The sequence below is a fragment of the Gigantopelta aegis genome, chromosome 10 (assembly GCF_016097555.1).
Source record: "Gigantopelta aegis isolate Gae_Host chromosome 10, Gae_host_genome, whole genome shotgun sequence".
Taxonomy (NCBI): domain Eukaryota; kingdom Metazoa; phylum Mollusca; class Gastropoda; order Neomphalida; family Peltospiridae; genus Gigantopelta; species Gigantopelta aegis.
The window spans coordinates 41633320-41659243 of NC_054708.1; the positions used below are offsets into that span (position 1 = coordinate 41633320).

The window sequence follows — 25924 nt, forward strand, 5'->3', positions numbered from 1 at the left end:
AGTGGTACTGGAGATCCTTCTATTAAGTGATAATAAACATCCCTTATTATAAGTGGTACTGGAGATCCTTCTTTAAGTGATAATAAACATCCCTTATTATAAGTGGTACTGGAGATCCTTATATTAAGTGATAATAAACATCCCTTATTATAAGTGGTACTAGAGATCTCTGGGTAGGAGCAGCGTATGGCATTGTGGCTCCAGCGGGGTTGCTCTTTCAACCCCTGCGCGTGCTGTAACCTCACCGTGGTGCAGGGGTGTAACATTCTCTTTGAGAATGGCCAATACAGCACAAATTGAAATTTTGAATAAAAGTCAATATCTATATGTGATATTTGTGTTTTTGCACGGTTCTTTACACTGTGTTTTTGTTTAAATCTTGAATTTTTATATTGATGTTGATCATCACTATATTTGTTTGCATTACCATAGGTTGACACCCAATAGCCGATGTATGTTTCGTGCTGGGGTGTCGCTAAACATTCATTCATTCATTCATTCATTGCTCTTTCAAAATGCAGACCAAGTGTTCGCAGCAAACAGCTGAAGATTAAAATGTACTTAGGTGTCGTTAATCAAACATTCCTTTTCTTGTCCATGTTCAAACTTAATTCGAGACCTTCAAATCATATTAGTAAGGAACTAAACCAAATCAGTCAGGATTAACCGATTGTAATAACATTTGGAGTGTTCTTCATTACCTTGTTCTGAATGCGCTATATTTAATTCTGCTTGCCAGGAGAGCATTTCACAATGCACCGTAAGTATGTCTTTACGGTTAGCGGTTCAACCTGTCGGATGTTTACGTGTTTTACGCATCTGTTTACGCAGAAACTAACGTCATTTTGGAAGATCGATCGCGGTAACGACCAAACTATTGTTTTCTGTGGTAAATTCACAGGTTCTGCAAGATCTAAAAATGCTAGATGCGTCAAACGGTAATTATTAGGGACATATAAGACTATTAAGACTAGTAGGAGAATAATCTGGCTTAACATTATTTTAGTGCGAAGCTGACGTAATATAATGGGTCGTGTAGTGTATCGCCTCGGTGTACCCAATGACATATTATTTCCTGTTTCGAGTGGTTTACTGCATCAAACTAAAAGGAATAACCTATTTGGTGTCTGCAGACTCTTCGACATACACTCATGTGTTATATGTTTCACGCTATTAACACAGCGTAATTTTATGAATGTAAATGAATGAACAGAAGTCTCAAGTTGGTGATGTAGTTTTTGTATTGTACTTTCCAAATATGAAACGTGATTAATAAATTAACAACATGGTGATACAAATAATATACAAGTCAGAGCTCTTGGGTGAATGACACACAGATCTCCCGATAGAGTTGACATTGCTTATGTCACAAAACTGTCTCTCGGATCTTCCAGTAGAGTTTGTGCTTTGTGAGAGAACTTCAAGGCATGTGAACAGTATCTGTTCTCCCCGAGTCTGTCTTTCATGGGTAAATTATCCTTATTTATAAGACGCATACTAAACACGTATCTATGTAATATACAGTTGTCAAGGTGTACTCGTTCAGACGCCTGCAATACCCGTGGCAACAATTAAATTGCATTGTATTATATTGCTCGTTATATATTTAATTAGTGCTTGACACTAATTGGTTTGATTGGCATGTCTCTAAGTGGATACCATGGCAGACGTCCGATTACCAATTAACTAATTCTAATTAATGCACATGTAAAAATAAAGATATAATCCGTATTGCTATAAAGTTGAAGTTTAGCACTGTGACACTATTGTAAATTAAATCCAGCGACATCTATGAAGAGCAGTCACCTAACAAAGAATTAATGGCTCTATCCAGCCTGAAATAGCTGGGGTGCAGTGAACAATAAAAGCAGGGCAACGAAGGGTCTTAAGGGTACGAAGAGTAGAATAGAGAGTCGTTATGGCATATCAAATTGTACTTCGAAACTAAAGGGGCATTTTTGGGGGTATTGTACTGGGGCTATCTATCTCCCCGTACTCCCCTCTCCTCCCTCCACAAGCCACGGTCCTGCGCGTAACATGCCACGGTAATATATATATATATATTTGTTAACTCATCTGTTCATAAAACACTCAGCCTTTCCCTTGGCGAATCGGTTTATATAAACCACTTAGCCTCACCCTTGGCGAATCGGTTTATATAAACCACTTAGCCTCACCCTTGGCGAATCGATTTATATAAACCACTTAGCCTCACCCTTGGCGAATCGGTTTATATAAACCACTTAGCCTCTCCCTTGGCGAATCGATTTATATAAACCACTCAGCCTCATCCTTGGCGAATCGGTTTATAATATCACGAGTCCTTCATAAACCTGTGAATATTGCGGACGACGTATTTCCACTAGTCCTGCCAGTCGTTGATCCCGACCATATTCCCACTATTAAGAACATTAATACATCGTGCGTAATCGGTTACCACCTAATACATTTACTACTGATACTTGAAAGAAAAACATTAGGCAAAGATAATCAACACGCGAGAAAAATCAAATATTCTCTGAAAATAGACATCAAAGAGTTAGCGCTGGATATTGAATCACTAATCCGACATTGGTATGCTAACCAAATGGAGAGGGATATTCTAGGCGCTATCAAGTGGGTACGATGAGAGACACGGAAATTGACTTTGTGAGCCCGCAGGGTGTAGTGGAATAGTTTTACATAAATATGAAACGAAATTAATTGTATTGTGTTTGTGGTGTATAAATTGAACGACTCTTCTCCCCCCCCCCCCCCCCCCCCCCCGCGACCGTGTAACAATCACATATATAAAGGGGACATATGAAACTGTAGAAAACTAATTTATTAAATTTGTTGACGAAGAAGACTTAGCTGTAAAATCCGTTTACGTAATCCGTACACGCATGCGTATTATGGATAAATTGAATTTGCGCCTTATTGTCGATATTGTTTGATTCAAAGACAATATCATATCGACACCATTAGACTGCCGTAATTGTAGATAAACACGCAGAAGACATAAAGTTAATACCTCGATACGTTCCTTCAAGCATTACATCACGTGCACATTTTACAGATGACCACAAACACACAAACAAACACGTTCTTGCCAAATCATCAAATGTACGGTAATACAGATTATATGCACTAATATATTTGTTTCCAATGGACACAAACTGACATGCATTATGCAACCAATAGCTTTAGTATTCATATATTGATGCGAACTTGTTTTCAAAAGTGCTCTTTGTTTTCAGTTGGAAAAGACTATAATATTCATTAAGTGTCTGTTTAAACAAGTCTGACAGTATGTAATTTATCCCAAGAAAGTTTATTTTAGTTGTATCTTTATTGGGTATGTTAATTGGGAACTTGCACATTCATTGGATATACTAAGCACGTGACATTATGATTCATTACTTGCACCTTACAGTAGATTTCAAACAATTTCACTTGACCTTGACCCATGAATATTTTTCCTCCAATTGGTCAGTGAATTTTGTAAATGTATATTTATAATAATTGAATCTAACATGCTGAAAGGCATATTAGTTTTGTTTGTGGTGATCAGGGAGAATACCGGACGTAGGAATGAGTAAAGGAAACGGGCTGTCATTAGAGAATAACAGTGTGAAGATAATCAGGGGAAATAATCACGATCACTCTTCAATTAGAGGAGAAACTACCGCCTCCACGTGCTAATTGACGACGAGGCGAGGCTCGGCTCCGCAGGGCGGTAGTCATCGTGCATGTCATTAGAGTGACCGAGAAATACATTGTCATACGAGTGGAGGAGTTCAAACATCACAAGTAATACGAAACAAGAAGAAGTTTGTTTGGTTTAACGACACCACTAGAGCACATTGATTAATTAATCATCGGCTATTGGATGTCAAACATTTGGTAATTATGACTCATAGTCATGAGAGGAAACCCACTAAATGTTTTCTAATGCAGTAAGGGATCTTTTATATGCATTTCCCCACAGACAGGAAAGCACATACCACGGCCTTTGTCCAGTTGTGGTGCACTGGTTGGAACGAGAAAAACACCAATCAGCTGAATGGATCCACCTAGGTGGTTCGATCTTGCGACGCAAGCACCTCAAGCGAGCACTCAGCCGACTGAGTTAAATCCCGCCCCCATGTAACATGAAAGAAAGAAAGAAAGAAATGTTTTATTTAACGACGCACTCAACACATTTTATTTACGGTTATATGGCGTCAGATATATGGTTAAGGACCACACAGATTTTGAGAGGAAACCCGCTGTCGCCACTATATGGGCTACTCTTCCGATTAGCAGCAAGGGATCTTTTATTTGCGCTTCCCACAGGCAGGATAGCACAAACCATGGCCTTTGTTGAACGAGTTATGGATCACTGGTCGGTGCAAATGGTTTACACCTACCCATTGAGCCTTGCGGAGCACTCACTCAGGGTTTGGAGTCGGTATCTGGATTAAAAATCCCATGCCTCGACTGAGATCCGAACCCAGTACCTACCAGCCTGCAGACCGATGGCCTGCCACGACGCCACCGAGGCCGGTCCATGTAATATGAATACACAACTTTATTTATTTTATTTATTTATTTTTTATGGAGACATTTTTAGGGTCTTTTTTTGCGTGTGCCAACGTACGATTGCCTCGTTCGAGAATAGCCAATTGCATAGTTGCAGTTTCTTTTGTTTAACGACACCACTAGAGCACAATGATTTATTATTCATCGGTTATTGGACTTGTGTCTTGTCCCCTCGTTTTAAGTTGCACCCCAAATTCGTAAGTTCAAATGAACTCAAAATATTAATGAAAAGATCACGTTCCAAAAACAGTTGATGCTAAAGGTAAACAACTTGCTGTAGATTTGGAATAGTTTTGTTTTACCAACAGTTTATACATATTTACATTCATTTCATTTCAACTTATTTTTGTACCAATTCAGGTTCGAGCATACTGTCCTAGGCACACACCTCAGCTATCTGGTGTGTCTGTCCAGGACAGTGGGTTAGTTGTTAATTGTTAGTGGTTAGTGAGAGAGTGGTTTTACACCTACCCATTGAGTCGTTAAAACTCGCTCTGGGTGGGAGCCGGTACCGGGCTGCGAACCCTGAACCTACCAGCCCTTATGTCCGATGGCTTAACCACGACGCCACCGAGGCTGGTGCATATTTACAGGTAATGTTATAAACCCAAGAGAAGTTAAAAGTCAATACTTGTATGAATCGTTAAATCCGCTAACACACCAGCATACTGAATATAACATGGAAGATGGATGTTTCAAAAGATGTGCGTTAAAACAATGCAAAGTGGAAATATATTTATGTTTACAGCTGCTTTGTTGCTGCCATTTAGATAATAACTGGCTAAAAGACACTTTCACGTTTACAGTTTTCTTTACAGTTTGGTTAGTTCTACTAGAAATCGGAGTTCATGCTTAAATACGTTCTAAATTTTAATTAAGGTGCACTGATGGAAAGGTAGAGTCAACACGGAAAAAGAAAACAACTCGTTTGGTTATGTGTCCACACGTGGGTGATGTTCAGAAAGAGTTTGTGTCTTAGAACCGTCCATTGCATATCAACCAAGCGTTCTACCACTAAAGGCGACACCATACGATACGATTGCCTCGAACGAGAATAGCCGATTTCACAGCAACTGATGAAATCGTAATGTTTCTCTTGTCACAGTGGGCTATTATCGTAGCTATTCTCGTACGAGGAGTGCCTCGTACGAGAATAGCCAACTGCTTAGCAACCGATGACTTCGTAATATTTGTCTTGTCTCTTAGCTATTCTCGTGCGTGTGGCCTCGCCTTAAGTTGCATCCCAAACTCCACGTAAGTATTAATAAAAAGACCACGTTCCAAAAACAGTTGATCATAAAGCTAATAACACTTCCTGTAGATTTAGAATGGTTTTATTCAACGAGTCGTTACTTTGAATACATTTGGGCTTAATTATGCCTATTTCGGTCTAAGAGACTACTAAGACCCACTGAAGAAATCCATACAATGCTGCATGAAGTGTGCGGAAAGAAATATTAATACTTTAAGTGTTTTCAGTGTAGAAGAAAAAACGTGTGCTGCTTGTAGGCCAATCTAATTAAAATTAGCTCCACTATTACATGTGGATCTAACACCAGCCAGTTGGAGCTCATGTCCACCAATCAAAACCTTACTTGCAGAATCCTGCTCCACTTGCAAGTAAGGTTTTGATTGGTGGACATGAGCTCCAACTGGCTGCTGTTAGATGCACATGTAATAGTGGAGCTAATTTTAATTAAATTGGCATGTCATATAATTATATCTTACACCCGCAGAGATAGAAAAGGCTAGCGTCGTGGAGTATGGGGGCCCTTTCCCCGAACATTTTGATGTCTTGACCCCTTTAGTTCTTATAATGAGTTCTCAATAACCGTTATTATTTTGATTTGAACGACTAAACAAATTTAAGTGTAGATTTAGGATGGCTTTATTCAAATAGTTCGTGACTTCAATACCATTGGGTAAACCATTTTCTTTTAACAGTGCACGAGTGCACGCATGTAATGGAAGGCGCAAAAACAACAGAGCAATAATTTACATAGATCGGAAGTGCTATGCTGTAATATAGCTAAAGATTGTGTTCCAACTTTAAGGATTTTAATGTTGTTTTGTGTTTACCTGAACATATAACATTGCTTGAGTTTATTATTATTATTATTTTAATTAAAGTGATATTTTTTCAAAAGTGGGGACATAGATCCGACCAGCTCCAGTTGCCCTGGTTATAAACGTTTTGAAAAAATAAGATATGATTGGGGCATGCTCCCCCACCCCCACCCCACCCCCACCCCACCCCCAGTTCTGCGAGCGACAGCGTGTGTTCGGCCTCCTGAATATGGCTTAGTATTTATTAAGTATAATATTCAAACAATTTATTTTATTTTATTTTATTATTTATTTATTTTTTTCGGGGGGGGGGGGTAATTTATCTGGATCCACGAAACAAAAGAAAAACAACTGACCTAGTAATGTAAGATTGTGAAACAATGTCAAGCCTGCTTGCATGTATCTTTAACCCTACTCACAACTTGAGGACGTCTTGCCTATAAATATATTTATACTCAATAAATAGTGAATTTTGCACGATTATATATTAATTGCATATCGATCGCTAATGATGGTAATTGTACATCAAACAATAAAGGGAGAACGTGGCTTCATTAAATCATATTTTGTTATTATTGTTTTAGTAAACTACTAACTGGGTGGCAGTAAAATAGCACCGTTTTGTGTTTTGAACCATACACACTTCAAAAGTATTCAGATTTCCTGGTACATACTCATTCATTCGGTCTAAATACTCTCTTAGACCCGAATATACAGTACTCTCAATGACACTGACGACACGAACTCATTCATTCGGTCTAAATACTCTCTTAGACCCGAATATACAGTACTCTCAATGGCACTGACGACACGAACTCATTCAGTCGGTCTAAGTACTCTCTTAGACCCGAATATACAGTACTCTTATGGCACTGACGACACGAACTCATTCAGTCGGTCTAAGTACTCTCTTAGACCCAAATATACAGTACTCTCAATGGCACTGACGACACGAACTCATTCATTCGGTCTAAGTACTCTCTTAGACCCGAATATACAGTACTCTCAATGGCACTGACGACACGAACTCATTCAGTCGGTCTAAGTACTCTCTTAGACCCGAATATACAGTACTCTTATGGCACTGACGACACGAACTCATTCATTCGGTCTAAATACTCTCTTAGACCCGAATATACAGTACTCTTATGGCACTGACGACACGAACTCATTCAGTCGGTCTAAGTACTCTCTTAGACCCGAATCTACAGTACTCTCAATGGCACTGACGACACGAACTCATTCAATCGGTCTAAGTACTCTCTTAGACCCGAATCTACAGTACTCTTATGGCACTGACGACACGAACTCATTCAGTCGGTCTAAATACTCTCTTAGACCCGAATCTACAGTACTCTCAATGGCACTGACGACACGAACTCATTCAGTCGGTCTAAGTACTCTCTTAGACCCGAATCTACAGTACTCTCAATGGCACTGACGACACGAACTCATTCAGTCGGTCTAAGTACTCTCTTAGACCCGAATGTACAGTACTCTCAATGGCACTGACGACACGAACTCATTCAGTCGGTCTAAGTACTCTCTTAGACCCGAATATACAGTACTCTTGTGGCACTGACGACACGAACTCATTCAGTCGGTCTAAGTACTCTCTTAGACCCAAATATACAGTACTCTCAATGGCACTGACGACACGAACTCATTCAGTCGGTCTAAGTACTCTCTTAGACCCGAATATACAGTACTCTCAATGGCACTGACGACACGAACTCATTCAGTCGGTCTAAGTACTCTCTTAGACCCGAATATACAGTACTCTTATGGCACTGACGACACGAACTCATTCAGTCGGTCTAAATACTCTCTTAGACCCGAATATACAGTACTCTTATGGCACTGACGACACGAACTCATTCAGTCGGTCTAAGTACTCTCTTAGACCCGAATCTACAGTACTCTCAATGGCACTGACGACACGAACTCATTCAGTCGGTCTAAGTACTCTCTTAGACCCGAATATACAGTACTCTCAATGGCACTGACGACACGAACTCATTCAGTCGGTCTAAGTACTCTCTTAGACCCGAATCTACAGTACTCTCAATGGCACTGACGACACGAACTCATTCAGTCGGTCTAAGTACTCTCTTAGACCCGAATCTACAGTACTCTCAATGGCACTGACGACACGAACTCATTCAGTCGGTCTAAGTACTCTCTTAGACCCGAATCTACAGTACTCTCAATGGCACTGACGACACGAACTCATTCAGTCGGTCTAAATACTCTCTTAGACCCGAATATACAGTACTCTTATGGCACTGACGACACGAACTCATTCAGTCGGTCTAAATACTTTCTTAGACCCGAATATACAGCACTCTCAATGGCACTGACGACACGAACTCATTCAAAAAAGCCACTCTAAATCTACAACAAGTTTACATTTGTAATGTGATTTATTGATTCAAGGAGTGAATACGTCTGTGCATTTATTTAGATTTTCCTCAATGTCATATAGTTCTAGTACTTTATACATAAAGTCTAAAGGTTAAAACACAATTGTTTAGTCACATCAACAAATACCATACCACCTTCTGTCCTGTGCAGAACACCTGGCGGTGTTAGAGACTGTGTACAGGACAGACGTGCCTGAACATTCACTGAAGGTTGTTTGTTGTTTAACGACACCACTAGAAGACATTGATTAATAAATCATCGGCTATTGGATGTCAAACATTTGGTAATTCTGACTCGTAGTCATATGGGAAAACCCATTACATTTTTCCTAATGCAGCAAGGAATCTTTTATATTCACTTTCCCACAGATGCATACTATCTCCCTTTCTCTTCTGCCTTGGTATCGACTGGGTCATGAAAGAAACAGTACAAAGAGAGAACAGCGACATCAAATGGACCTTCACGGAGATACTTGAAGATTTAGACTTTGCTGATGACATAGCTCTTCTGTCACATCGCTACAGAGACATCCAAAGAAAAGGTGAGGAACTTGCCAAAACTGCCGGATCAATTGGACTAAAGATCAACACCAACAAAACCAAGGCACTACGAAACAACAACCAAACAGCAGACCCCATCACGATTGGAAGAAAAGACATTGAAGAGGTGTCTGAATTCACCTACCTTGGGGCCAACAGATGGAAACTCTATATCTGAGGTCAAGGCAAGCAGGGGCTTTTGCGGCACTGAAGAACATCTGGAAGACCAGCAAAATCAGCAACAGAACCAAGATTGGCGTGTTGAAGAGAAACGTCCTGAATGTGCTACTGTATGCAGCGGAATCACGGAAGCTCACCAAAGGCATCTGCCAGATGCTGGAATTTTTTCAGAACAAATGCCTCAGGAGGATTCTACGCATCTACTGGCCAAACAAAATCACCAACAAGGAACTACGTGAAAGGACAGACACGCAGCCCATCTCTCTCGAGGTTAAACGCCGCAGATGGAAATGGATTGGACACGTCTGCAGAATGCCACTGACATCCATCCCAAGAATGGCCATGCGCTGGAACCCTGGTGGCAAGAGAGTGAGGGGGAGACCCAAGGAGACCTGGAGAAGATCGGTGGAGCGGGAGATAAAGGCTATTGTGTAGATTGTGTGGCGTTATTACTGATTTAGTGTCCAAATACCAAAGGACAACGCGCTTGATATAACCAAGTTTTTTTAAACAAGAAAAAATGAATTTGTTTTTATTCCAGATCAGCAGTTGAAGATGGTAATAGCGCTTTCATTGGACTCATTTATCATTTGTCTTGTTTGGGCGAAGGTGTAGAAATACGTCAGTTTGGCAAGTACTTAGTGGAGTTCTGGGTACTTCAATCAGGTTCCATTGCCACTGTTTGTCGTTTGTTAATTAACAAAAGAGACAAGAGAAGAAAGACAATGTGATGGAGTCTCGAAGTAGACTAAGGCTGATTGTGGGTGTATCTTCTGCGTCCCGTACCAAGCGTCAGCTGGCATCTGCGTCAGCTATGGTTCATCTGGTCGGTCATACAGCTCCTAGGCCTGCTGCACGCTTCGGAGACATGAACGCATAGATTAATAGATCAAGTGGCCGCGAAACAGACCACACGAGGGGAGTCACCAAGCTGGGTCATGCCTACTAGTATTTGGAAAAATATTTGAAAAAGTGGACATCCCTTTGGATGATACATTCGCTATATATTCAGCCATGATTTGGCCACAGTCAAGGGATATCATCCCGATACTATAAAAGTTCTTGTACGGCTGAGTCAACCGGACTACTGCCTCCAAAACTCCTCTAGCCATGGACATAATAATATATCAGCCATGGTGCTTATTGTTAGACATAGAGAGAGAAATGGAGGGAGGGTGGCAGGGAAATGAACCGCTAGTCATATATACCAATTAGTATAGCAATGCCGTGTTATGTATTCGTACGTGCTATAGTATGTGTACAAACCTACATGCAATCAGTATAAGTGGTCAGTAGATGGTAACGTGCTTGAACGTTAATCAATCCCATCTCAATGTCCGCTAATCACACAATAACACCGCTTCCCGTCATATCCTATCACCACATTACATTCACGTGAACAGAGCATGCTCAGATGAGTCTTAGTGGCAAGGACACCTCCCTAGGTCATGCAGGAAGGGTTTTTATGGGTCTGAAGTTCCCCGTAGGCCATGAAAGGGGGTTTAACACATACATACACACACACGCGCATGCACGCACGCGCGCTCGTCTGTGGAAAATATTTCTGATGGACAAAATAAAGTGTGTAGATATATATAAAGAAATCAGTGGTCACATTAATGAAGATTGTTAGATGTGTGAGTCCTAAAAATATGCAGACTGCATCTAATTGATTCGTTTACCAGTGCTACACGAATTATGAAATTTTAAAAATTAAAATAAGATAACAAAATTTCACCTTAAAATAGTCCAAAGTAAGTCATTCATAAATGGCAAATTTGTTATTCAGATGCGAACAAATCTCATTTCAGATCATATATATATATATATATATATATATTAAAATGCCCTGGAATAGCACGCCTCTGATCCCCACCCCGACAACTCTTGAGCATTTACTCTGCAAAATCCTATAAGATATCTTTAAATTTGTTTCAAGTAAAAATCAACATTACATGTGAAAATAGTTTTTATTTCAGTTTGAGTCAAATAAGAAAGAAAGGATGAAATTTTGAAGATTAAAACTTAAAGAAAAGAAAAAAACAAAACACTTTAAAATAGTTCAAAACCATAATTTCAAAAATACATTTTTAAAAATAAAATGCAAGGAAATTGCTATTTAGGCCATCTTTGTTTCAAAATCTCAAGGGAAAACATGCCCCCGGACCCTCTCTCTCCCCCCCCAACCCCCCCCCCCCCCCAACAACAACAACACACATTAGAGAGCGCAGGCACTCGCGCCCCCAGTCAACACACTTCGTACCTTGCATATCCCTCCCCATCCCAGACAGCAACAAGAAGAACAACGCGCCTGGATTCGCCACAGCCTGAGCGACAGGGTGAAAGGGATTTTATGAAGTGTGGCGACTACAATTCCATGGATCAGAAGCTCAAATCGCCAATAATGGGCAATTAAAGCTGTCTGTATTTTGACAGGAGTAATAGATGTGATGGGCAATAAGAATTGCAAATTCCAGTTGATCCTGTCTCGGGCAGATTTCAAGAGGTTGGAATGTCAATGAGAAATCAGCACCGTCTGAACTTGGGGTGCGATGCTTGCAATTCGTCTGCATTCTGTGTTTGTATGGTGACGAGACTTTATTAACCCTTTCACACTTAGGTTTCTTCACCGGTCTATTCGCATTTTAAGAAGTTTTTCCTTCCAAGTGTTTGAAAGACTTCAAGCCTTGAGTGTGAACTTTAAAGGTATTTTTCGCACAACAGCAAGGGGGTTTTTCCCCCGGAAAACAGACGATAATATAATATTCCAAAACACGTTCTGATAGAATCGTGAGGGTATACAGCCATGACTCTCATTCAGATGCTTTGTCTACAGAGACGAGGCGACCCTAACCACGACATATGGTTCTGTAGAAGAACTGCCACTTTAGATTGCGCGTCAGTACAAGCGCTAAAAACCTTGGTACACCTTCCGATCCCCATTCGTGGTCACACTGGACTATTTCTCGTTCCTGCCAGTGCACCACGACTGATATGTCAAAGGCCGTTGTATGTGCTATCCTGTCTGTGGGATGGTGAATATAAAGGACCCCATGCTACTAATGGAAACAAAATGTAGCGGGTTTCATCTCTAAGAGTTTATATTCTCCAGTGGTGTCGTTAAACAAAACAAACTTTAACTCTGCACATAGTCCATGAATAAAGGAGCATCTGAACGCTTACACGGATGTGCATAGATCAATATCTGAAGCAAGGAACTGTAGGTATTTTACAGAAATATTGCTGAAATTATTTGGAGGTTAAATTAACTTTACAATTCAATAACACAGAATCCAATGTCGCATACTATAACTCTGTATTAAAGTCGTGAACCCTAGTTTCAGCACGCGACACTAAATTTGGTTAATCTACAAACCTGTAACACATTCGATACAGTTACAACATAGTGAAATGGGGGCATAACCTTAAAAATAGACTCTAGCTCGTTTCCATATTACCGTTACTTATGAGAGGTACCTGCGTTTTTAGAATTATGGGAACTGAATTATGCGGTATTACAACACCGGGATGACCATCAACACCGGGATGTTTGGAAACAGATTATAATCTAACCAAGACAATGTAAGGAATGTCTGATTTCAATTATATATATATATATATATATATATATATATATATATATATATATATATATATATATATATAAACCTCCTCTAATAATGAAAAATATGAAGTAATGTCTGTGACGTTAAAATAAAATTATAGTCCTTCCCATCAGGGATCGTTATTTTCTTACTGTATGCACTACAACGTATTTATTTCTCATTCGATTGTTTTCTAAATTACACACAACTGTGTTTTGTTTCGGTTTGTTTTTTGTTTTGTTTTTTATAGGATTTTATTATTATTATTATTCTTTACAAAACGCTTTCACTTTTCTTGTTACGACGAATTAAAGTGAAATTGTTTCTAAAAACCAATGTTCGTGGAGGTCAGGAAGGACCATACACTGTTGTGTTACCCATATGGTCTACAATAAACGGTTACATAGATGTCGTATTTTCCTACTCTATCTTTATGGCATGGGCTATAATAATACATTAAAAACTGTTATGGTAGTACTAAACCAAATAACTTCCGGCTGGGTCAAAGTTCGAGGTGCACCCAACTTTTGATAGAGAAGTGAACACCACAAGTCCTGTGATTGGTTATAAATGAGAGTGTGTTGGTTGTAAAAAATAATAGTTTCATCTGGGTAAAATAAATTTGCAATTTTATTTCATCTAGTACCAATGTGTCAAGTAGCCTTGTGCTTGAAACATGTATGGGGTACCTGTTAAAAAAAGTACTCGAATTTTGTGCGAAACTAGGGTAGTCATAGACGCTACCCGTTATCTCAGAAACGAGCAGCTTGACCCCCATTTTTTTCTGATTCACTTTAAGTGTAAGGGGTGGTAGTATTTATATCCGTGGCGTTTATGTCGGTTGATACGTTGCAGGTAGGAGTTTTAGCCACATATGTTACTATTGTCGTCTATGGGATTTGATTTGGTAGTATACACCCTATAGCACATATTCAGTGCATAATAAAAAATATTATGATTTTGTCATTTTATTTAATTAAACTATACTGGTTGATTAATTAGCCATCACTCGATCATGCAAGTTCACAATGACCTTGACCTTGACAATAATCTCTGTACATGGCTCTGAATGGAGTTTGAATCAAAGTTAGCACTGAAGAAAAGTTGGTTTTGGCCTATAATTCATACTGTAAAGATTTCAATAATTTCTTTTTACATGGTATTTGATCTGCCATATACAACTGCTCTTAAATATGGTATTATATATAGGGAACCTGAACTAAGATTTTAATAGCAATTTATTTTTATATTAAAAATAGCATGTGCCAATAGTGGGTTAATGTCTTTAGTTTCCATTAACATTGTTAATTTTTTATGTATGAAATTCTGAAAACTCAAATTTGTAAAGAAGTTGATTTGTATTGTCATTTTGACATATTTATAGGGTGCTAAGTTATATTTTAGACAAATTTGTAGTTTTATGCAAAATTTAAAGTAAATTTGAAGAAAAACTTTACCAAAAACATAATTAAATTTGTTGTCACTATTGTGCCTTCTGTTCTTACTTGTACATAACAATAAGGTTGTTAAACATATACTTAGATCTCCAGATCATTTTTTTTTCTTAATAATCACTTAGTTAGCTCTCATGAAAAGCATTTTGAGTTTATACTAGATTCAGAACCAATTTTTTCAGATTTGATTATCTGCCTTGGATTAAGTTGATAATTTATTTTATTGTTAAAGCTGTATTACCTAATGTTACTAGCTAAATAAAATGCTGGATTACAGATTGTAGGAATACATCTAATGTACATATTGTATTCATCCGGATTAGAAAATAATGCAAGAAAATAGATGTTCGGGTAATTTTGTCATTTAAAAATAGTTTTTTTTCAGTAATTAATCAAAAATAAATGTGTTAAAGCTGCATGATTATTCCAGATATCACAACTGTTAAAACCTCCAACTACAGTAGGCTATAAATAAAATATAGTCAGGAATATTGGTGGCTGCCAATAGTTTTGATGGTTCATTATGAAAATCAGCATGGCCGATGAATTTGAAATTCCCACACCTGGTAACTTGAAGACACCCACACCCAGCATACAGGATTTCCTCCCAACACTAATGTTCAGGACATTAAGTCATTACTTCATACAGGTACAGTCATGTTTGTGTTTTCTTCCTCAGACAGTGTCTTTTTTTAATACTGATATTTCTTTGATGTGCCTGTTAAGGTCTTCATAATCTAGGGGTCAATCAAGTGCATGTGTTTTAATGGAATTCTTTAAAGGGGTAGAGGTACTCTGACTATCTTTGTTGTCTCTACATATATACCTGAGTACACACACCCAACTGAAAGTAAATATCTTCAGGAGTTTTATTTTAAAACATTTTGTTGTTTAATATGACATATTGCATTTGTACAAAACTACATGCAATATATATGCTTTTTGAGGTGTACATTATATTAGGTTGCACTGTAGAAACAACAGTTTCAGTGAGGTTGTCAGTTTATGTCAGAATACACCAGATCCTGGTTGTCATAAAGACACATAGCTGGACACTTTTTGAAAAATGTATGTTATCAGTATAGGTAGTACTAAACCAAATAACTTCCGGCTGGGTCAAAGTTCGAGGTGCACCCAACTTTTGATAGAGAAGTGAACACCACAAGTCCTGTGATTGGTTATAAATGAGAGTGTGTTGGTTGTAAAAAATAATAGTTTCATCTGGGTAAAAAAAAATTGCAATTTTATTTCATCTAGTACCAATGTGTCAAGTAGCCTTGTGCTTGAAACATGTATGGGGTACCTGTAAAAAAAAGTACTCGAATTTTGTGCGAAACTAGGGTAGTCATAGACTTTAAGTGTAAGGGGTGGTAGTATTTATATCCGTGGCGTTTATGTCGGTTGATACGTTGCAGGTAGGAGTTTTAGCCACATATGTTACTATTGTCGTCTATGGGATTTGATTTGGTAGTATACACCCTTATAGCACAATTCTGACGTCACTATAGTTCCTATATAGCATTTGCAAGCTTGCGACGGTCGAGGCTATGGTATTGGCATCATTCCGCGTCACTGTAATTGACATCGCTGTATTTTTATTAACCTCGATTGTGAGGCCATTGCAATCATATTTAACATTTGTTGTAAAGCACACTTTGTGGATAATAAATAAATTATAACATTCATGGGAGTACCATACGAAATTTATTAAACTCGTTTGAAAATTGTTGTATATCTCTCGCTCTCGTTCGGGGATAAACAAACTCGTTTCATAAATTGCGTATGGCACTCCCGCTCGTGCAATAATGCATATTTACTTACACATGAAGTCTCCCAGCACCCATCTCTCCTGGCCGTAGAACTCGAGGAGTGCCGCCGGCTGACAGATGAGAAGCACAAGCAGGTCGGCGATGCTGAGGTTCATCAGACAGAAGTTGGTGGACGTCTTCATCTCGCGCACCTTCGTCACCACCACGATCACCAGTACGTTACCCACCAGGCCCACCAGAAACACCACGGCGTTCAGGATCGTCACCCACACGAACACGTAGAAAGGGGTACCCGGATGAGGAGCGCCCGTCTCATTGGCGGCAAGATCGGAGATGTTGTACGAATCCGCCATTTTTTGGTGTGTTGTTATTTGTTGTTGTTTTTGAATTTGAGTCCGTAGTTTTAAGTCGTCTTTCTGTGATTTGTCTTATGTTGGGCTGTGGTGACACTGAAAAATTAATAAAATATAATATTTATTTTAATTTATTGTTAAAAAAGGAAGACAAAACTTTAAGAAAATTCTGAAGAATTTTTTCCAGATAATTTTCGATATATCTGTCTTCTTTCATTCTTTGTGTGAACCTCAACCATGTATGTCCGACGCCATCTCTCTCTCTCTCTCTCTCTCTCTCTCTCTCTCTCTCTCTCTCTCTCTCTCTCTCTCTCTCTCTCTCTCTCCCTTCTAAATTTAATAAAACATTGTATTTTATTTTATTTTGTTTTATGTAAAAGTCGGGGTAGTGCCTTACACCTACCAGCCTTCAGTCCGATGGTACTCCAGTACACGACAGAGGCCGATTATGTAGTGTTTAAAAATACGATTATTTACCTTGTCTTGAGACGTTCGTCGGATGGTGATAAAAGAGGACGTTTCGGCCTCAGACTACTTCACCGATATTGAGATGTTCAAACAAATTACTCAGTACGCCGTTGAACTACGAATTCATCATAACTGGTTGCCAGAAACGTATTAGGCCTATAATAAAATGTCTTTTCAGTATTATAACACACAAATCTTGGTTAATATTAGTTGATTCTCCGATTGAATATTTACTCAATTCGTGAACAAACTTATAAACGTTGCCTAGTTATTGATTTCTGAAAATTGTATTTTTTTTAATCATTGACCGTCTTTTCAGAAATAAAGTACATAAAATATGACCATAGATAGATCACGCCTACTTTCACATGCCATCGATATCGAAGTTGAATTAATGTTTATTATTACACTTGATGTTGTTGTTGCTGCTGGGAGGTTTTGTCGTCGGTACCCTAATTATTCATCTAGATATATTTCTTATTATATTTGTTCTTCTATTCTTCAGTTCTCCAATTGTCTTCTTCTTCTACTTCTTAGTAGTAGTAGTAATGGTCATAGTTAGTAGTAAGTTAGTAGTAGTAGTAGTAGTAGTAGTAGTAGTAGTAGTAGTCACTCCCCCACCCCGCCCCCTCTCTCCGTCTCTCCTCTTAATCCGTATGTCTGTAAATTTCTCTCTCTCTCTCTCTCTCTCTCTCTCTCTCTCTCTCTCTCTCTCTCTCTCTCTCTCTCTCTCTCTCTCTCTCTCTCGTTCAAGTGTTGAAATACCTATGTTTTAGATACCAAATAGCTATAGCTTAATATGTGCTGAGGTGTCGTTAAATAAATAAATATTACTCCCCTGTCCGTGTCGAGCTGCTGTGGCAATCGTTTACAGTTAATAAGTAACTTGTAGTGTTTTGCGTTCGTCCATTCTGAGTTTGGTGAATCAACCTAAATCCGTACAAGGAAATTCATTTTAAAGAAATCTAATTCTTGACAATATTGATGGAAACACATATTGAGTTATCGCTGTCGATTTGTCCCGAGTTTTTTGCCTGCAACGCGTTATGGCTTCCTGGAGTAATGCCATCTTGTTTGAGCCAAGGTAATTAAACACTCTTATGCATGACGAAGGAAAACGTGTGACATCCTCATCGGAATCGTGTCAGATTTGAATAATTTCTTAGTGTTCGCTCTGACAAATTTCCAGCCGCTAAATTTAATTATTATTAGATAGTTAAAATCGTTCCCGTTATCTTACACATCAATTACAGCTCTTCATTTACCTTGTCAATTGAAAGAAAACAGACATGTTTTATTTAACGACGCACTCAACACATTTTATTTACGGTTATATGGTGTCAGACATATGGTTAAGGATCACACAGATATTGAGAGGAAACCCTCTATCGCCACTTCATGGGCTACTCTTTCCGATTAGCAGCAAGGGATCTTTTATATGCACCATCCCACAGACAGGGTAGTACATACCACGGCCTTTGATATACCAGTCATGGTGCACTGGCTAGAACGCTTGTCAAATGTGGCAAATCCAATGAATGTCTTGTTTTGTTTTAATCATCGTCGTTGTTGTCGTTTTCGTCGTCGTGTTTTGTGGGAATTTTTTTCTTTTTTTTAACTTTGTTTTGTTTTTATTTGTTTTTGTTTTGTTTTGTTTTGTTGGGGGGGGGTTGGGGGGTGGGGGGGGGGCGTTGTCATCTCGGTGTTTGTATTTGCTCCAAACTAATTTTATGTAAAAATGCAAAAAAAGCACCTACCTCGGAAACTACTAGGGCTATTTCGAGAAAACGAAAACCCAATACAGATTTATCTATAGGTAGGACAGTACGTAGCACGGTGTTTTGTGTATCAGTCGTGGAGCACTTGTTAGTGCGTGTAGAGCGACTGCTCGCCGAGCCGCATCCCGTTCCTAAACTAGGCTGGGTCATTTTACACAAAAGGTGAAAACACATGGACGATTTTGTCCTCATCTATTCATTTAAATTATAAATTGCTTCTGTTTTATCTTTTGTATGAAAATAAAGTGTGGGTGGTGCTTTAGCAAGGACATAAACATTCATCATTTCATTGATAAATATTTCGCCGAAACCGATGGTCAAAAACTAAATTTTATAAAATTTGTTCACAAAATTATTGTCCTGTCCCCACCATTGCTTTGCTTCACACACTGCAACGGATGCACGGACTCACTGTTGGGGATGGGGCGGGACGTAACCCAGTGGTAAGGCGCTCGCTCGATGCGCGGTCGGTGTGGGATCGATCCCCGTCGGTGGGCCCATTGGGCTATTTCTCGTTCCAGCCAGTGCACCACAACTGGTATATCAAAAGCAGTGGTATGTACTACCCTGTCTGGGATGGTGCATATAAAAGATCCCTTGCTGCTAATCGAAAAGAGTAGCCCATGAAGTGGGGACAGTGGGTTTCCTTTCTCAATATCTGTGTGGTACTTAACCATATGTCCGACGCCATATAACCGTAAATAAAATGTGTTGAGTGCGTCGTTAAATAAAACATTTCTTTCTTTCACTGTTGGGGACAAGACAATACATACTGGTGGTATTATTTTTGTCTAGTGTTGAAATAAACTTTATAAATTACTCATTTGTCAAAACTGAAGAAATTATTTATGTTTTAATATTTGTTTTCCTATTAATTATGTCCACTGTGTTACTATTTTACATCAGTGCAGTCACTGTGAGATAAATATTGAATGTTTCTAAATACTCACCAGGTGGCGTTGGAAGCCCTATTGGTAATGAGAAGCATGTTTTCGATCCGATTTAAAATATTTCTGAATTATTTCCAGTTTTGGAAACGCGAGTCAACTGTACCTTTAATCTATGTCTACAATGCTACCAATAATGTAAACCAACAATATACTGAATGGGTTTGCTGTTTTTATCACGAAGTAGGTTATATACACCAAAAGGTAAAACAAAAACCTGAGTGGTAATAGGTCAAGACTAGCAAGGTCATAGGATGGAACAGTTAAGAAAATGTCTACTAGGTTACTGTCTACTAAGTTACCTTCAACAAAGTAACTTAATAGACCAGTGTTGGTAACTTAGAAGTCAAATGTCGAAATTTCATCACTTAATGGGGTTAATGCTAAAATCTGACTATTAATATGTCTCCTACATGTGTATAATGAATAACAATATATTCTATTTAAAGTGCAGTCCTGGAATATTGGCCTTATAGTCTGGACTGTCATGTCATGATTTTGGGGTTTGTATTTTTTTTGTTACATTTGGAATAACTGTATTTATTTATTATTTATATCTCAAAGAAACATAAATCCATTTTTGGCATTTTTTTTCTTCACAATTTTGTCAGCCATCTTTAATTCAAAATGGCGTCTAAGCTAAATCCGCATGGGTCAATATCCGAACTTGTTTGTAAGTTATATATTCCTCTACCTATCACTGTGTGGTATTAAATTAAAGGTATGTGTCCAACAAAAACAAATATTGCATAATAGCAGCTATAAAGAAGTTATTATATTTATAAAGCCTTTATTCATAAGAAAAATGGATGAATTTTCTTGATAATTTGCAAAATTTAATATCCAGTTTCGGTACAACATTAAGTCACTTGTATGGATCCAAATATCTGTTACTACCTTTCCTGTAGTAAGAAATAATACCAGTTTTTATATAAACAGGACTGTCATACACGTTAAGTGCATAATGCCACCTCTACCCCTCATTTTAAACCAACTTATTAAAAATGTGACATCGCCTTTACATAATTATGCATACAGTATACCAAAATGTTGGTAACTGTGCAATATATAGATATTGCATTCAAGGAGTTTAACCGGCCTCGGTGGCGTCGTGGCAGGCCATCGGTCTACAGGCTGGTAGGTACTGGGTTCGGATCCCAGTCGAGGCATGGGATTTTTAATCCAGATATCGACTCCAAACCCTGAGTGAGTGCTCCGCAAGGCTCAATGGGTAGGTGTAAACCACTTGCACCGACCAGTGATCCATAACTGGTTCAACAAAGGCCATGGTTTGTGCTATCCTGCCTGTGGGAAGCGCAAATAAAAGATCCCTTGCTGCCAATCGGAAGAGTAGCCCATGTAGTGGCGACAGCGGGTTTCCTCTCAAAATCTGTGTGGTCCTTAACCATATGTCTGACGCCATGTAACCGTAAATAAAATGTGTTGAGTGCGTCGTTAAATAAAACATTTCTTTCTTTCTTTCAAGGAGTTTGTGCTTGCAAGGGTCTTTGGAGGCGGAAACCCCCTCCGTAAGCAAATGTTTTTTTAGAGGGGCCCTCTGGACTCGCCCTGTATGGTTTCTTCTTCCAGTCTCTCGAAAACACCACCCCTGTATAAATACCTACACAAATCCCAGTATTTTAAATTTATTTAATTTTCCTAACAATGTATAAATTTAAAGTTTATTTTTTGTACTAGTTGTCTATAGCCCGTGAACCAGATCGGGGACTTCTCCCCCTGGTAATTTATGTGACATTTTTAAAGTTAAGTTCATACAAAAATAAAATTCAGTTGTTTGCCACATGGGAATTGCATTATTTTGTGCATGGTTCATTAAGACTGGTGAGCAAAAACAGAAATTAAAGATGGGGGTATGGATACATTGCAGACCATGTTGTCAACATATATTTAGCAATGTGTAACAAATAAGATCAAGCACTAAAAGTAGCACGGACAAGAAAGTCGCGCCATTGCAGCACAGATGTAAACAGAACCTATATAATCCTTAACAGAAAAAAGCTGATACCGTGATTAAGCCTCTAACTTCAGGTAGTTGGTATAAAATGTAAGAAGTATGTTGTATGATGCAGACATGCGATGATGCAAACTCTCGACTTGATCTATCTGCAAGACATCTAGATGATAGGTATCACGGGTACAATAGATGGTATTATCAGTCTTTCACACATATAATATAAAATATATCAGAAAGAGACAACATCCTACTGAAGATATACATGTAAGTGATCAGCATCCATCTACACCCAAGAAGAACAGTTCGGCTACACTATCTAGTCTTATTTCCGTCAGATTAGTGTGCATTTTGTGGACAACAGAACAAATGGATTTTTATAAAAAGTAGTAAAACAAATGATGTAGTGAAAAAAGTGATAACGACTTACTCTGCCGCATCAAAGATATCGATCCACTTGCTAGAGAGGTACATTACCATAACATTTCCCGGCATGATTATATAACCGAGAAAATGATAGAACCCATAAAGCAGATGACGTTAATGAAAGGCAAGCAGATCAGAGCACACGAAAAAGCCTTTGAGCATATTTGTGATTAATAACAAATCAACATTATCAGAGGATCATAGGTTAAACGGATGACCATGCTACAGGAACGATATTGCTTGTTTATGCAAACACATTTCACCGATTTGTACAATCATCAGAAGAAGGCATGCTGAAAGACAGATTGAAGAAGTACTTTGGTCAGAATATAAAGTTTTGGCGACTATTTTCTGATGGGGTGTCAACTGGGCTGGTCCCTATCCAGTGGAGATGACTGGCGGAATCAGCTGTCATTTTAGGTCGCCATGGTTATCTTCCATTTATTTTTTGTCTATCTCAGAACGTCAAACCTGTAGACATTCTAGTAACCTTTTTATACACATGCTATATGGCAGTGATGTTAGGAATTCATCTAACGGAGAGAGATTAGTTACATTCATAGCTCAGGATGTATGCCACGTTATGACTTGTGATCGATGTAAAATGCACCTACTTCTTGGAATGACGTTTGACACCCAACAGCCGATGTATTTCATTTATTCTTAGAGTGACAGTCAGATATTGAAACTGTCACCATCCTAAATCACTTTGTCCACTGTGTGTCTTATTCCACTTTACTGGAACTGGCGACTGCCATATGTAATGCCATTGTTGAAAGTGATACCCTGCTACATATGACAATCAATGTAGCACACGACTAAACCCTGCTACATATGACAATAAATGTAGCACACGACTAAACCATGCTACATATGACAATCAATGTAGCACACGACTAAACCCTGCTACATATGACAATCAATGTAGCACACGACTATGTGATGCTACATATGACAATCAATGTAGCACACGACTATGTGATGCTACATATGACAATCAATGTAGCACACGACTAAACCCTGCTACATATGACAATCAATGTAGCACACGACTAAACCCTGCTACATATGACAATCAATGTAGCACACGACTAAACCCTGCTACATATGACAATCAATGTAGCACACGACTAAACCCTGCTACATATGACAATCAATGTAGCACACGACTATGTGATGCTACATATGACAATCAATGTAGCACACGACTATGTGATGCTACATATGACAATCAATGTAGCACACGACTAAACCCTGCTACATATGACAATCAATGTAGCACACGACTAAACCCTGCTACATATGACAATCAATGTAGCACACGACTAAACCCTGCTACATATGACAATCAATGTAGCACACGACTATGTGATGCTACATATGACAATCAATGTAGCACACGACTATGTGATGCTACATATGACAATCAATGTAGCACACGACTAAACCCTGCTACATATGACAATCAATGTAGCACACGACTAAACCCTGCTACATATGACAATCAATGTAGCACACGACTAAACCCTGCTACATATGACAATCAATGTAGCACACGACTATGTGATGCTACATATGACAATCAATGTAGCACACGACTATGTGATGCTACATATGACAATCAATGTAGCACACGACTAAACCCTGCTACATATGACAATCAATGTAGCACACGACTATGTGATGCATTTCCAGGCCTCTGAGAATTGAACCATTTTCTTTTTGCGTAACCCGTTATGTCCATGTAAATAATATGCTAAATTTAATGCGCGAACGGAAAATAAGTTATGCTAAATTATACTTGCGTGAACGACACGTGAACGACACGCGAACGAAACGATTGTTTTGGCAATTTTCAGAGGCCAGATTTCTGTTGGGACAATTTTTATTTGAACGAGAAAACCAGTCGATGCCAAATTACACGGCATATGGCAATAGATGTTAGCCTTTACAGCTCCAGATATATGGTCAGCTGTTTAAACATAACAATGAATATATTGTTCATAGACCAAACATTTAACAAAACTGCATCACATCTGCATATTTTTACTCCACTAAACGTCCTATCACCATAACAGTTATGACTACACATATTACTTTGCTATATATGGTATTCACAGGCTCATACAATCCGTTTTATATCTTACAGGGACAGGTAGATAAATATTTAAGTCACACAGAAGTTTAGATATGACTCCAGGGTGGTCTTACAATGGCCGTCATTTTTAATTCAAGATGGCCACCAATATTATGATGCGATAAATGCCAACAATGGATTTATTATTATATAAGAGATGCAAAGAAGCTACAAAATAAATTTCACAAAATGTAACAAAAAAATTAACAATTTACATAAAAGTCCATACAAATTATTGATACCTCAATAATATAGCGGACAACATGGTAACTACATGTCAACATGTCAATACATCAGCTACCATTTTAAAACACTTTGTAGGTGTCATCACATTGATTTACAATGACAGTAACAGATGGAAACCTACTTGTTTTCAGTTGTTTTCATACACACAGGTGAAAGGACCCATCTGGTTTGGATCGTATGTTGATTAAAAGATGGATATACGTACATGTAGCAGCTGTGTGCACAACTGTGTATATTACTAATGCTATTTATAATGTCCATTGTGTATGTTTAGTGAAATGCTTCATATTGCTGTTGTCCATAACGTAGTGGACACTATTTCTTATCGGTGGCAGTTTTTAAAAAACACACCTACAAAATTAAAATGGCTATTAGCGTGCCAAACCATCATTTCATGTGAAGAAATAAATATTGAATATTGTGATGCAAATAAAAAATAAATTGAAATTGTTTAATTTTTTAAGAAAACCTAAATTTGAAATTTTCTCCTTTTCTGTTAAATGATCCAAGTACTTAAAACAGGGGTCTCCATTCACTGTTAGCAAAAACAAAGCCGTATCGGTATATGAGACGATACCAGGGGACGTTTATAGAAGTCAGTGATGTGACTACATGTCTCGGGTAAACATACATCATTCCACTTCTTTCATTGCTGCAAAGCGCATATAAAAGATCTGTTGAGGATATAAAAGATCCCTTGTTTCTGGTTGGTAGATCAAGTGTCGACATGGCTGTGATCGACACCAACTAGCGGTAGATTGATATGTGTCGAGATACCGTTAAACAACCGCTTCACTCATTTCATTATCATTGCTGTTGTGTTGTTTAATTCATTCATCCATTTTAACTTACTTTCTTGCTTATATTCAGTTACGGTTCAAGCATTCAAGCATTTAAGAAAAACAGGCATCGTAAATTCGGCCCATTAATATGATTCGGTGACAGTACTAATCGTTTATCTAGTGTAGCGGTTAGTGACTTAAAGATAGCGGCATT

The 25924-nt window shown here is 38.4% G+C and overlaps 1 protein-coding gene across 1 annotated transcript in view; it reads right to left on the reverse strand.

Annotated features, from left to right (window-relative positions):
• Positions 1-25924, reverse strand: part of LOC121384171 (QRFP-like peptide receptor) — a 102130-nt gene that overhangs the window by 40114 nt on the left and 36092 nt on the right. The window contains exon 2 of the mRNA XM_041514435.1: positions 16654-17050. Coding sequence (XP_041370369.1) covers positions 16654-16954 — 301 coding nt within the window. The 5' untranslated portion in view covers positions 16955-17050. The remainder of the gene's footprint in view (positions 1-16653; positions 17051-25924) is intronic.